At 39.9% G+C, this 13545-nt stretch overlaps 1 protein-coding gene and 1 long non-coding RNA gene across 2 annotated transcripts in view; one reads left to right on the top strand and one right to left on the bottom strand.

Moving 5' to 3' along the window:
- scn8aa (sodium channel, voltage gated, type VIII, alpha subunit a) overlaps window positions 1-4826 on the top strand; it is a 45441-nt gene extending 40615 nt beyond the window's left edge. The window contains exon 27 of the mRNA XM_032522192.1: window positions 199-4826. Coding sequence (XP_032378083.1) covers window positions 199-1361 — 1163 coding nt within the window. The 3' untranslated portion in view covers window positions 1362-4826. The remainder of the gene's footprint in view (window positions 1-198) is intronic.
- Window positions 1-12902, bottom strand: part of LOC116693305 (uncharacterized) — an 18162-nt gene extending 5260 nt beyond the window's left edge. Inside the window, exons 1-3 of the long non-coding RNA XR_004332888.1 lie at window positions 12784-12902; window positions 6548-6554; window positions 186-189 (exon numbers count right to left, since the gene is read on the bottom strand). This is a non-coding gene — a long non-coding RNA (uncharacterized LOC116693305). The remainder of the gene's footprint in view (window positions 1-185; window positions 190-6547; window positions 6555-12783) is intronic.
- Window positions 12903-13545: the final 643 nt, after the last annotated feature.

The following is a 13545-nucleotide window of genomic DNA, read 5'->3' as shown; positions in this document are numbered from 1 at the left end:
TTTTCGCCCTCCGCCACTATTACTTCACCAATGGCTGGAATATCTTTGATGTGGTGGTGGTCATCCTGTCAATTGTTGGTAAGTGAGGGAGGTGAAAACACAAAGCAATTAGGAAGTGGCTTGAGATAGCCGTCTGTTGTATTCTGATGATATTCTCTTCCTTTCTTATTTCTCTTTCTTTTTACTTTTCTTTACTCTCAGGTATGTTCCTTGCTGATATAATTGAGAAATACTTTGTGTCGCCAACCCTGTTCAGGGTAATCAGGTTGGCTCGTATTGGCCGTATCCTGCGTCTGATCAAAGGAGCTAAGGGAATCCGCACTTTACTCTTTGCTCTGATGATGTCACTGCCAGCCCTATTCAACATTGGCCTACTGCTCTTCCTGGTCATGTTCATCTTCTCCATCTTTGGCATGTCAAACTTTGGCTACGTAAAACACGGAGCTGGAATTGATGACTTGTACAACTTTGAGACCTTTGGCAACAGCATGATCATTCTGTTCATGATCACCACGTCAGCTGGATGGGACGGCTTGCTGCTGCCGATACTCAACTACCCACCAGACTGCGATCCCAATTTGGAGAACCCTGGTACATCCGTGAAGGGCGACTGCGGTAACCCATCAGTGGGAATCTTCTTTTTTGTCATGTATATCATCATTTCTTTCCTGATTGTGGTCAACATGTACATTGCCATCATCCTGGAGAACTTCAGTGTGGCCACAGAGGAAAGTGCTGATCCACTCAGTGAGGATGACTTTGAGACCTTCTATGAGATCTGGGAGAAGTTTGACCCCACTGCTTCTCAGTTCATTACTTTTGCCAAGCTCTCTGACTTTGCTGACGCATTGGAGCATCCACTTCGTGTGCCAAAGCCCAACACTATAGAACTAATTGCCATGGATTTGCCCATGGTGAGTGGCGATCGCATTCACTGCCTAGACATCCTGTTTGCCTTCACAAAGCGAGTGCTGGGTGACAGTGGGGAGTTGGACATGCTGAGGCAACAGATGGAGGAGCGATTTGTGGCAGCCAACCCCTCCAAGGTGTCGTATGAACCCATCACCTCCACGCTTCGCCGCAAGCAGGAGGATGTCTCTGCCAGAACTATCCAGAATGCCTACCGCATCCACCTTATTCGACGCGGCATCATCTTCAAGCGTCGTACTTTTACTAACAATAAGTTCGAGAATGGTGGGACCAACCAAGAGAAGAAGGAGAGCACACCATCCACAGCCTCTCTCCCCTCCTACGACAGTGTGACCAAACCTGACAAGGAGAAACAGGATGAAAACAAGGAGGACTGGGCCAGGAAAGAGAAGGACAAAAACCAAAAAGATGAGTGGGAATCAAAGTGTTAGGGTTCAGTGACTCACAAAAGTCAAACACAGCAAGATGAGACTCTGAGCTCAATCCCAACAAACGTAGAAAAACTGATCATTTGCAAGAAAGGAAAAAAAAAAAACATACAAAAAAATGTTTACAGACTCAATGCAACTGAGGTAATGTGGTTTCTTATGTTGTCAAAGACGGCCGAACCAAACACAATCAGTTTACCACGGAGCTTTGCTGCATAGTAACCAAGTTCATAGACATGAGGAACAAATACAAAATGACTGTGTGCTGGCCAATGACATACATCTCTTGGGGGACCAACTGCCAAGGCCCAGAAATCTCTGCTAGATGATCGAAAAACTGCAAAATCCCTGCCACCACTGAGTGTGGACCTCCGCAGCAAAATTCCAAAGCTGCGGGACTGGGCCGTATGGATCCCACTAGAACTGTATTAGCAGTCTAAATAATGGTCTGTAACACAGTGTTTACCATCTTTATCAAGAAGAAAACAAAAATAAACCAAGCAAGTTTAGCTAGCGCGGGAGGGGAAAACCCAGAACTATAGACAAAGATTTTTTTTTTTTGTGCTAAGTATAATTGCATCTTTACATTCCTTAAGCAGCAAAAACAGATAACATTTAGCCCATGCCACTCATCTTTTCATCTCTTTGTTATACTGACATTGAAAAAGACATTTTCTACATGGGCTTTCACACTGACTGGGTAGGGGTCATTAGTCATTGTTTTCACTTGGGCTGAAGGAGATTTGTTCAGGCCGAGTTTCAGATAAATAATAATTATGTGCTCGTTCGATGCATAGAAGTGACTTGCATGAAGGCATGTTTTGATCAGGAATCATGCATGAGTAATCATTGTCCACAAGACTCTAATTCTCAAAGCACCGCAGTGGCTTGAGTATAGGTTGAGGCTGTCCACTGGCGGATACACTATGACTGGAAACTGAAGATTTTGGTTAATGATAGATAGAATATTGGGGGAGTGATAATCACATGATCCTGCCCTTCACTGGTTTTGCTTTTTAACTGACAGATCTTTTAATTTAGCCCTTCATTAAAATTTCAGGTGAATGAAGAATGTAAGCACTCTGAGTGTTAGTAGTATAGAAAGAGTGGGGAGTGTATAAATATTAGGAAGCAGAATATCCTCACGATGAGGATGTACAGATTTGGAGCACCATCAGTTGTCTTGAACCAAATCTGGGGCTTACATCTCTTTGTTTACTCACATCCATCAAAGAGTCACTTTCTTTACTTACCTGTGGTCCCTATTACGGCAATGAGAGCAGGTGATGTTTAACGCCAAGGAATCCATAACTGGCACTAGTAAGGATCTGGTGTTTTCAATAGGTATCCCCTCTACTACTGTAGTTCCAGAAGAAGGGATGGAAATATGGTTTTATTTTTGTTTTGATCATCTTTTTGGTAATTTGTTTTGGGCTAGTGGAAAAAATTTAAAACTCAGACAGTATTCTTACTGATTCATTCATTCATTTCCAGTTCCTCTTTTTTGCTCGGTCAGACCCATATCAGAATTTCCCGGTGAGCGATGTTTTAGATTTTTTGGACAATTTGAGTCGCCAGCTTTAGAAAAATAAAACCATGAAGTCCTTCTCTGATGTCCTCGTGATGCAATTGTTCTCAGAAAAGGATTTGATCAGTGAGTGACACTGACCATCGAAAACAGCAGAGTGAGCAGAGAATTGTCACAAGAACATGCCTTGTCGTGCCTATGTATGGAAGATGGGTGGCCATGAAGGGCTTGTGGTTTGGACTGTAGAATCAGATTTTGTCTGATATTTCAAGGAGGTGGATGGGTGATAAATAACACAAACGTGCACCAATAATAGATAGAGCCCCTCCCTTCAGGGTTTTAGACTGACTGCCAAGAGAACAAGAGAGAAATGGAAGAGCAGAAGAAGACAATAGTGCTTTGGTCTGAGTTGGAGTGCTGAAAGTCCCATGTCTGTCAGTGTATCATTGTGCTTTTGTGGGACCTCTTAAACACTGTGTGGACCCGGGCTCGCACCGTCTTTTCACATACTTGCAGGCTTTCAAGTACGATCACCCGCTTCAAAAATAACTAAAAAAGCGAACACTCGCCAAGATTAAACATCAGCAAGCCTCACATTGACGCAGTTATGTTGAATAATAAGCTTTGTGGGTGTTTTTCATAAAAAAAACCCGAGGCTTCGTCAAGTGGTAGACAAAACACAACTGTCTCTTTATGTGTTCCTGCCATTTCTTTTCTACACAGGAGTGATGGTCCTATTTATAAGTGGATGACTGGACATAAATCTAGCATCCTTTGTCACACCACTAATGCCATGTTGGTGTGTATTAACACTGCCTGTACCAGAACCCCCTGTCTGTAACAATAACTGAGGTCTGTTTACAATATGAGGTCTTCGAATCAGTTTGGCTGCTTCACACTCAAACCAAATACATTCCCAATAAGAGCCACAGGAGTAGTGAGTAATGTCATCTAATTTACCCATGTTCATCTTGGATGTAACGTTTTAGAATGATACATTCACACTTGAGAAAAAAAAAAAAAAAAAAAAAAAAAAAAAAAAAAAAAAGAAAACATACAGTATATGTACAGTGCAGGCTATGATGTAAAGGCACAATCGCTGAAAAAGAACTTTTTGAGAGAAACTATAAATATTGTATTATATTCTTTTATTTTATCGGCATGCTTTGTTGTGTTTTTGTAAATACAGAATTTTAAAAATGTTACTACTAATAATCAAAAAATGAATAATAATAATAATATAGAATGGCTTCCAGCTATGCCCTTTGTCACATTTGTTACCTTTTGGATTTTCACTTTGTTGACGGAAATTGAATGAAATATAGATATTATATAATACAAGATATATACATGTATACATATATGTTTATATGTATATACATAAAACAGAAGAACACTGTTTGTCACATTTGATTTATGTGCAACACGTTCAGTGGATGTCTAAAACTGGTTGTTTCCAGCACCCTTCTATGTTGGGGAAAAGCTCATGTGCGATGTTACTGGAGCTGCTTGCCATGGATTGTAGCCTGATCATGAAGAAAGGATAATGTTACCAGCACATTTCTCACTTACTGTCATATCTCTCACCTTCACTGAGTATAAAGGACACACCCACAGTCACGGACACTAACACACACATGGGTGACTCCTCACTGCCAACCAACTTTAGCAGTGATCTCTTCCCTGAGGACGTCAGCTGGTGTGAATGACTGCCTCAGACACCCTGAGACGGCACCTACCCCCATGGCCTTTTTCCCATAGCCACACATCAGTGCCATTACAGCTCAACATGCATACAATCATGTAGTTGCTTCTCATCCTCACATTTCTTTTGTTGAATGATTTGTTTCTAACGTTCCACTCAATGGCATGTGCCTTTTTTCTGCAAATTTGGATGTTGATTCCACACTGAAAAAAAGAAAAAGGAAAAAGAAGAAACCTGTGTCCGAACAGTGGAGGATGGAGGTTTGGGGGTGAGCACAACATTAATCAGGGATGCTGAGTGAGAAATACTGCCAGAGGATCATCCAGACACCCCACTTGATGTTAATATTCAACAGTGTGTGATGTTAACAGAAAATCAGCTAACTGAAAAATGTCCTGTTCTTAGTGCTACGTGTGTCACCCACTTTGCTTGTGAAAAAGCAGCTTGCCTTCTATATTTCTGTTTTATTTCTTCAATGTTTTGGTTTCCATCTGAAATTTATTTTTGTATCAATATTTGATCATAGGACTCATTCTTTTTTAGCATGATTTATTATGGGCGTTTTTTCTTTTTGCTGAAAAATTTAAAAGTGCTTTTCAAACAGTTATCATTTGACACCATGCTAAAAGAAGATATACAGTACAATATGATGGTGTGTTGCACAACCACTTAGACTCTTGGTAAGAATATATGAAAGATTGTCTTCATTTGAGCACGAACCTTTTTATTACCAATAAAGCAGCCTTCCAGTTACAACTTGTGTGTTGGTTTTCCATTTCCTTTTCAACTTTCCTTCAGGCTTATTTCCGATTAACTGTGTCCACTTTAAGTAGTGGTCACCATTTTGTGCAGATTATTGTACTTTTGTGGTGCTGTATGTGGATGCAAGTGGATTACAAAACATCCTGTGAAATGGAGCTGAGTGGCATCATGGTAATGGGCCCGTGAAAGGCAGCCTTTCAAATGTAATGGACTTATTGAATTTGTTAAGAGCACCGTGTTAGCATCCCCCTCACAGGCAGAAGATGGACTTTAGCCCCATTCATTATTGTGCAGTCCATCTGAACTGTTATGCTCTTGTTTGTGGACCACCATAAAGCAAATAGCCTAGAGGTACGCCGTTACAGTCATCACCCTCATAACCTCATGAGAACAGGGATGAAATAGCCACGTTAGGGGATATTGATCTGTTTGTGATTCTCAGGGGGGAGGTTAAGAAACCCTTTTTGGAGAATTGTATGGAAATTATGCATTGAGTTGTCCTCATAAACTTAATAAATGGCAAATTCTCCATGGACAACCCTCCCTTTTTCTCCTCCCCTTTTTTGTCACAAAACAAAATGTCTCCCTGGCTCCTCTCCCTCCCTTCAGTCATATGGACTCCTTTCGACTTTCCCTCCTCCCCCGCACTCCCTCCTTCTCCCTGGATTTCTATATTATATTTTTAAATCTATGTGTCTCTCTGTTATCTATCATCTACACATGTAGGCAATGGAAACCTTATCCTTATTGACTATCGACCTCCTCTCTCTCCAACTCGTTTCATTGCCATGCTTCAGGAAGGTTGTGTGAGAGTGCAGAGATAGAGAGGAGAGAGAGAGAGAGTCAGGAAGGATGAGGGGAAGTAAGGAAAAGAGAAGGGAAAGGGAGGTGGTGGATCACTGCAGTGCAGATAAATTAATGCAGCAGTCGAGGCTGAGTCAGCAGCACACTCCCAGTTTGGCCCAGTGTCTCCTTCAGTGTGTGCCCATGCACTGCTCCCTAAGAGACCAGCTCCCACGATAACAAAAAATAAATTAAAATAAATCAATAAATCACACCGAAATAAGGACATTTCATTCCAAAATTAGGCTCGTTAACGACGTCAGAGAGCGGGGAAGCACCGTTGACAGCCGGTGTAGCTGCGCGCTTCGCAGAGGAGCTGTCCTTGGTGCTGGAGGTGGGACAGGGACCGACGAACATCCTCTACCCGGCCCTGATGTTTCTTGGGTGGGGTCGGATGAAAAGGTAAAATAGCGGGATGTCGTGGAGCTAAACCCAACCATAAAATGTGTGTTTAGTGTGCAGAGGAGCTCGACCTAATTCTTAGACAGCCACACCTACACTCCCCTCTCTTCTTCTGGTCGCTTCCTCTTACCCTACCTCCCTTCCTCTGAAGCATGTTGCCACATAGCATGTGGTTTCTCAGTGGATAGATCTGAAGCTAAATATAATGATTACACGTGTCACAGTATATCCTATATTATTACACTCCTTAAATCACTAATGACAGCTATACATCATTTACAAGGGATATTCATCCTTTGCAATACAATGTTGGGATGCTCTCATTTTGCTGCAATCCTGCTGGTAAATATCAGACATGCACTAAGTGCGGATAGCCAACAGTAAAAAGGGGTTTTCCTACTATCTGATGCCATTTCAACCCCACAGGGTTGTGTTCTGTGCTCTGCTGGCGTTCCCTCCCTTTTTCCCATCCTCCCTCCCTCCTCTCCAGGTCTCCCTTTCTCCCTAGAGAGTCAGACTGAGGAGGGAGGATGAAGCCCAAAGAGGAAGCTCTTCATCATGGCCAGAAGCCAAGAGACCCCCACAGCAGCTGAACCCTCACATAACTTACATTTCTCTTTGAGAAACCAGGCAGACACATAACTAATCCCCCTCCAATCCATTACCAACCATACCATATATATAAAAACCACCATTAGCACCTATACCTTTCTCTCCACCTACCTTTTTTTTCACGAGCCTCTTTGTGTGAGTAATGTTAACCTGAGTAATGTCAACCCAATTACTTGCTGTATTTTTCTGCCTGCCCCATTACATAACCTTGTTGTGCAACAATGTAGATGTTTGTGAACAAAGTGTATGCTATATGAAGTCTGCACTGAAAAAGGAAACAAAACAGATGCCTTTTACACCCACACACTGCCTTTTGTTTTCCTTTCCCAAATCAGCCTATGATGAGCCTGAGATGTTTGACTGCCTGATGTTTCTGATTTGCTGAACAACAGCACCCACCTCTGGTCAACCCCCGTGTATTTATGAATTGTGTCTTTTTATGTACTCCCTTATTTTTGTTTACTCTAGATAACGTAGGCAGTACTTCAATATAGTCAATAGTCAATCTACAATGACAATATAAAAGATTTAATTCTAAAATCTTAGTTTGAAAATTTTTCATATTAAAATTTTCCATCTTGGAAAACATAACTTGAGTTTATTTATACTGCCGAGAAAATCAAAATATGAAGCAAAAACATCATTTAAGTTTGCATTCTTTGTGGGTGTTGTCAGTATCTCAACATAACTGCATTTGTAAGGAACAATAAGCCTGTAGATGAATATATAAATAAAATAAAAGTAAGATGAGATGCCTCCTGGACGCCTCCCTAGGGAGCTAGGGCCAGCTGGGAGGAGGCCTCAGGGAAGACCCAGGTGGAGAGATTATATCTCCAACCTGGCCTGGGGACACCTTGGGATCCCCCAGTCGGAGATGGTTGATGTGGCTCGGGAAAGGGAAGTTTGGAGTGCCCTGCTGGAGCTGCTGGACTCGCAACCCGATACCTGATAAGCGGATGAAGATGGATGGATGGATAAGATGAGATAAGAAACTGAACCTCTTGATTGCTTTTTTCACTTTGTTGAACAGCAAAATACAAAATGTACCTTTCATTTTTATAATACTTTCTATGTTGTTGCAGAGGATTTATCTTCTTTTATCTCTAGTTGGCATACAGTACATGTGATCTGGGCTGTTTTAAACTTCTGCTGCAAGGTGAAGCAGGTCTTGATGACACCTGCAAGTAAAATATATAGAACTGAAGCAAAATAAAAACCAAGATAAGTCTGATCTAAAATTCTTACATAACATGTGAACTGTTTTTACTTGGATCCAAAATTACACAAATATGTTCAGTTGCTCTGCACTACTGGTAAAAGTGGAAATATTGGACTAATATGACTTCATAATGATTGTAACTGTTTGAGAGTATAGAATGGTACAAATGTTGCTTTTCAGCTCACCCTTGTCGTTTGGTGCTGGCCAACCACTCCACAAAATCTTTAGCCTTGATCTTATCGAGATAGCGGGTTAAGTCGCTGGTGAATGTCCCCTCTGAATGCCTTTTGAGGTTTCGGATGATGTTTTGTCCTTTTTCCATCTTATGAATGCCATTTTAGAAAAGTGGTGTTAATAAGCTAAAAAATGTAATTTACTGTCAATTTCACAGCGGAACATCATGTTGCATTGTTAATACACATATTTAACAACAGATACTGTATGTAATATCTATGACAACAGTATATTTATTTTGTCTGTTTTTTTCAGTAAAATGGCTACACTAAATGTATACATTTATTGAAGTTGTCAAATATTTTTCTATAATATGTTTCTGTCAAATATTGATGTCGCACAATGTCTCCAATTTGCTCAATCATTTGCAACATAAAAGTGCTGCTCTGAACATGCCAGTATCCAATTATACAGAAAAGATTTTTATACATATAATTATACAGAATGAGACTGAATACACACCTTGCCGGTCTGTTTTATTGACAACCACCTCTTTATGCTCCAACAGAGAAACAGGACCAACATGCACCACAGTTGTAGGCTCGTCCTCAGATCACCTAGTCAACACAATACCAAAATGACAAAACACACTGTTTTTTTAAACCATTGCATTTCTTAAGATAGGTTTAGGTCTGAATGAACAAGCTCACCTTCGGAAACTTTGAAACGTATCTAATAAAGTGCTGTACTTGCTCGCCTGGAAATCCGTGGAAAAGCCCTGCTACAAGTACCGATAACTGTAGTTTTTATGAAGACAGCAGGTGTCCTAGGGTGACATATACTGTAGGTCATCTCCCACAGCTGATAAGCCTCTTCTTTATTAGGGTGGTCTGAATCTTATTAAAATTATCTGAATTAGGATGACATGTGACTCCCCACAGAGTTCAAAGGTCAGAGCTCACTCTCACTTATTCAGACGCAAAGAACATGACTCCTAAACTGCATTGTTCACTTCTTTAAAAATCAAGGCCATTGATTGATTGTGTTCGGCTGCAGTGTCTTCCAGGACTTCATACTAATATTCAGATTAAAATTTGAGAATGCGAGTGTAGATATTTTTGTTCCACCTTTGCAAAAAACTGTATTAAGAATTTATTAGAAACTATAGTTGCTGTATTGATGAAATGCAACACATTACCTTTTAAATGACAGTGCAGTTTTATCATCGAATAGTCTGTTGAAAGGACAACATATGAAGCTACTCACAGGTATTCAAGCCCAGAATAGGGCCCAATGTCGGAGAATAAGCCTCATCTGTGGCTCACCTCACCACCTCACCATCTTGGCCCATCAGCCCCTCTATGTAGATTCCCCTGAGCCTCTTCTCCTCCACCTCCAGCATATATATGGCTTTGCAATATGTCACCCAATAAGAAATATCAACATTAACTATAGACTGAACATAAATACAAGCCAGGGCAGCAATGTAAGTTGTAGATAATGAGATTATTCAAAAATGGTCTCCAATGGCACATGAGTACATGCACAAAGAGACAGTAAGAGATAGTAATATGTATTTGAAATACATATAACTATCTCTTGTAACTTTGCAAGTTATCACACAGACATCTTGTCGTCCACGAATCAATTTTGCGTGCAGAAAGAAGCAGGAAGAATTTTCATGACCGCCAAACATCACCACACATCGCTCGTCTTGAAGAGCAGGTTATATAAAGTATTTTGATTCTAGTTTACGTTAATTGTAGGCAAGTCTAGTATTGTGTCCGTAGCTTATCTAAATGTAAAAGAATGTAACTTATAATGCTAGCGTAACAGCTATTCAGCTAGCACTACTAATTTCGCTGACTTGCCATATCTAAGGTTAGCGTGATACTGTAGCTAGCTAATGCTAGCTAAGGTTTTTGTTTTGTTTTGCAGTACAAGTCACTAGCTGGTGATACTCAAGTAACGTAGATACTACCGGACTTTATAGGTATGCAGGTTTTTAATTTTGTGTGTGTGTGTATAAAAAAAATTTAGAACGTGTATTTATTGTGGTAGATTGCCCTTAACAAAAAAGCAGAGTGAAAAGCAACTATCTTTCAAATCTACAGATCATCATGGTGTACTATACAAAAATCATAAATCATTGACAAAAACATACTGTATTGTACTGAGAAATCAGAATGACACCTAATGAATTAACTTCTTTTCCAGGCTTTTGAGACAAAGTTAGCAAACTTGATTATGTTGAACTCCCATGCCATTTTTTACTCATCTTTACACCAGAAGATATTTAGTCTGTTGTTGTTGTACACCTGGTAGGGAAGTTTAGGATGGTGTTATTTATTTGATATTTTGATGGTTACAAAATGTTTAGGCAATGAGCTGGACTCCCCCGCATGCCTGCAGCCTGTGCCTCAGTAGAGGAGCTTACAGAACTGGGATGACATCCCCTATCCAGCCTCCAAAGCTTCACTCAGCCCAGCTGAACAATGTAAGAACATACTTATCGCAGTCTAGATCATTTGTTTATGTTTCCATGCTTTATTTCTTACCCTTCATGTTTCCTTTCAAATCAAAAGACAAAATCAGGCACCACATATCAGTTGTACTCTAAATAACAAGCTCTAGTTATGAGTTCATCATGCATGATTTGATTTTTATACCTCACACAGTTGAGAGACTTTGACTTTTAATTCTAGTATCATCACATCATGGTTTGTAAGACTGCCTATTCGGTTAATATACTGGATAGTCTAATGAGGTTGGCCTCTTACACAAGTGACTTGTGGTGAAATTTGACTCTTCAGAAAGTTTTGTTTTTATTTTTTGGGGACATTTTCCGCCTTTGTTTTGATAGGAACACAGAAGACATGAAAGTGGAAAGAGGGGAGGGGGGGATGACATGCAGCAAAGGGCCGCAGGTCAGAGTTGAACCTCGGCCCACTGTATTGAGGAGTAATCCTCTATATATGGGCACCCGCTCTACCAACTGAGCTATCTGGGTGCTCAAGTTGTGCCAGTTTTGATCTTTGCAAACTACATGTACCCCTCTGGCTTGTTTGACTTCTCTGTTCAAAACTGACTAAAACTTAGCAATAGCTATGATTAAATAAACAATCAATCTTAGATGTTTGTGTCACTTCAAAGATAGTATAACAGTATTTAACTAACTAACTAACTAACTAACTAACTAACTAACTAGATAACTAAAAATAGGTTATCCTGTGATGATTACTGCACCTGACTATTCAGCTTAAAGAGTGACATTTTAGCTTTAGTTCACAATAACTTAAACCATCAATTTGGTCTTGACAGGTGGTCAAGTTTCTCAGATTCAGGTTACCAGACATAAATAGTTTTATAGATGAAGATAGTACCCTTTTATTTTATTAATGGAAATAACTTATATCTTGCTTTTCACCAGTCTGTATGTTGCGTAATTCTAGGCCTTGGTCACTAGGTGTCAGACTTGACCACAGTACTGCCACGAGGTCTCCCAAGCTCCCATGTTGAGAAGCCTCTCCCGGTGTGTAGTTTCTTAACCTTTTCTAGACCAAGACCTTATTTAGTTCTCAAATTCTTGCAACCCCAACAATTTTAACAACTTGCCCAGTGTTTTTCAATTATGTCATTTGTATATTATTTTTATCAACCATTTGAAGGGAGCTACAGATGGATTATACAAAAATGTTGATACCCTTTAACATTTACAGTATATTACTATTGTAACAAAGAGAACAGACACATATCCAGCAATCTTGTCTACTCTTCAAGCAATGCAATGTTAATCCCAAACCTAAAGCATGTGGAACTCTGCTTTAATATCTGCAGCTTAGAGGTTCAAAGACCTGATTAGTACGAATGTTGATTTGGACTTTTAGATGCCTGACACAATGAGATGAAGGCGCTGATGGAAAACACAAATATTTGATCAGTTTGCTTTGTTAAAGGCGTACTGGTAGCATGCTGCGATGGTGCAGTCATATACAGTAGGCCTACTTTTTGTAAAGGACAAGTGCAGGGCCCATTCAAAACATGCCTGGAATAGGTCGATTGGCCCCAAACAACTGTAGATATATTATGATGTTCAGAAAAATATCGAATTAGGTTAAATCCCAAAATAACCTACAAAAGGCCCACGAAGCACTTAAAAATATGTTACTCAACTCTATACTACTTCTGGGATAACATTGTACTACTACATTTACCTGACATAGAAATGTTACTGGTTACATTGCAGATTCACATTTTACTCATAAAATATTACAATTAAAATATGATGCATCTTTTATCAATTAAACTACCTCGAATTATATCAGAATTGAAATCTCTACCTTTTATTTAAACATATTGTGCTTAATGCCTCTCAATCACTTTTCCCTACAGCAGCCAACCAGCAGCAGGACTTTTACTGTGTGCTATTAATACTTGTAGGCTACTATCAATAGCTAGGCCTAATAATTTTACTTCAGAAAACAAAATTGCCTCTGAAAAACGCACCCAAGTCCCACTTAGTGAAGGTATTCATTTACCAAATAGTCGCTTAATTGCTTATAACCCAAGCAGTTACAAAAGTAACTTTAGAGCATGGGTTTAATTAGAGGAGTTATTGAGCTGGAACACGGGAGATGGCAAGAGGCTTCCAAAACAAAACCGACAAAATGACAATAAATTCAGATTTGTAAGTTTTGTAAAGAGGTTGATGAGGGAAAGCTGCTGAAATCAGGAAGACACTGTGTTGTGTCAAAGTGGTGTTTGTGAAGAGAATGTCACTCTCACCGGACTGCTTTTCCTTTCAGTCCATTTCACGTTAATGAGAGACACGGTGTGTGGGGTGGGGGGGTGAATACCTGGAAATAATTAAAATACTTTAACTTGGGATTTTTAACTGATTATGTGTTTGCCGAATTACAGTAGATGCTTGGACAGCTAAAAG

The sequence above is a fragment of the Etheostoma spectabile genome, chromosome 7 (assembly GCF_008692095.1).
Source record: "Etheostoma spectabile isolate EspeVRDwgs_2016 chromosome 7, UIUC_Espe_1.0, whole genome shotgun sequence".
Lineage (NCBI taxonomy): Eukaryota > Metazoa > Chordata > Actinopteri > Perciformes > Percidae > Etheostoma > Etheostoma spectabile.
Note: the sequence above shows the minus strand (reverse complement) of the source record. Positions and strands in the feature narration are given on the sequence as shown.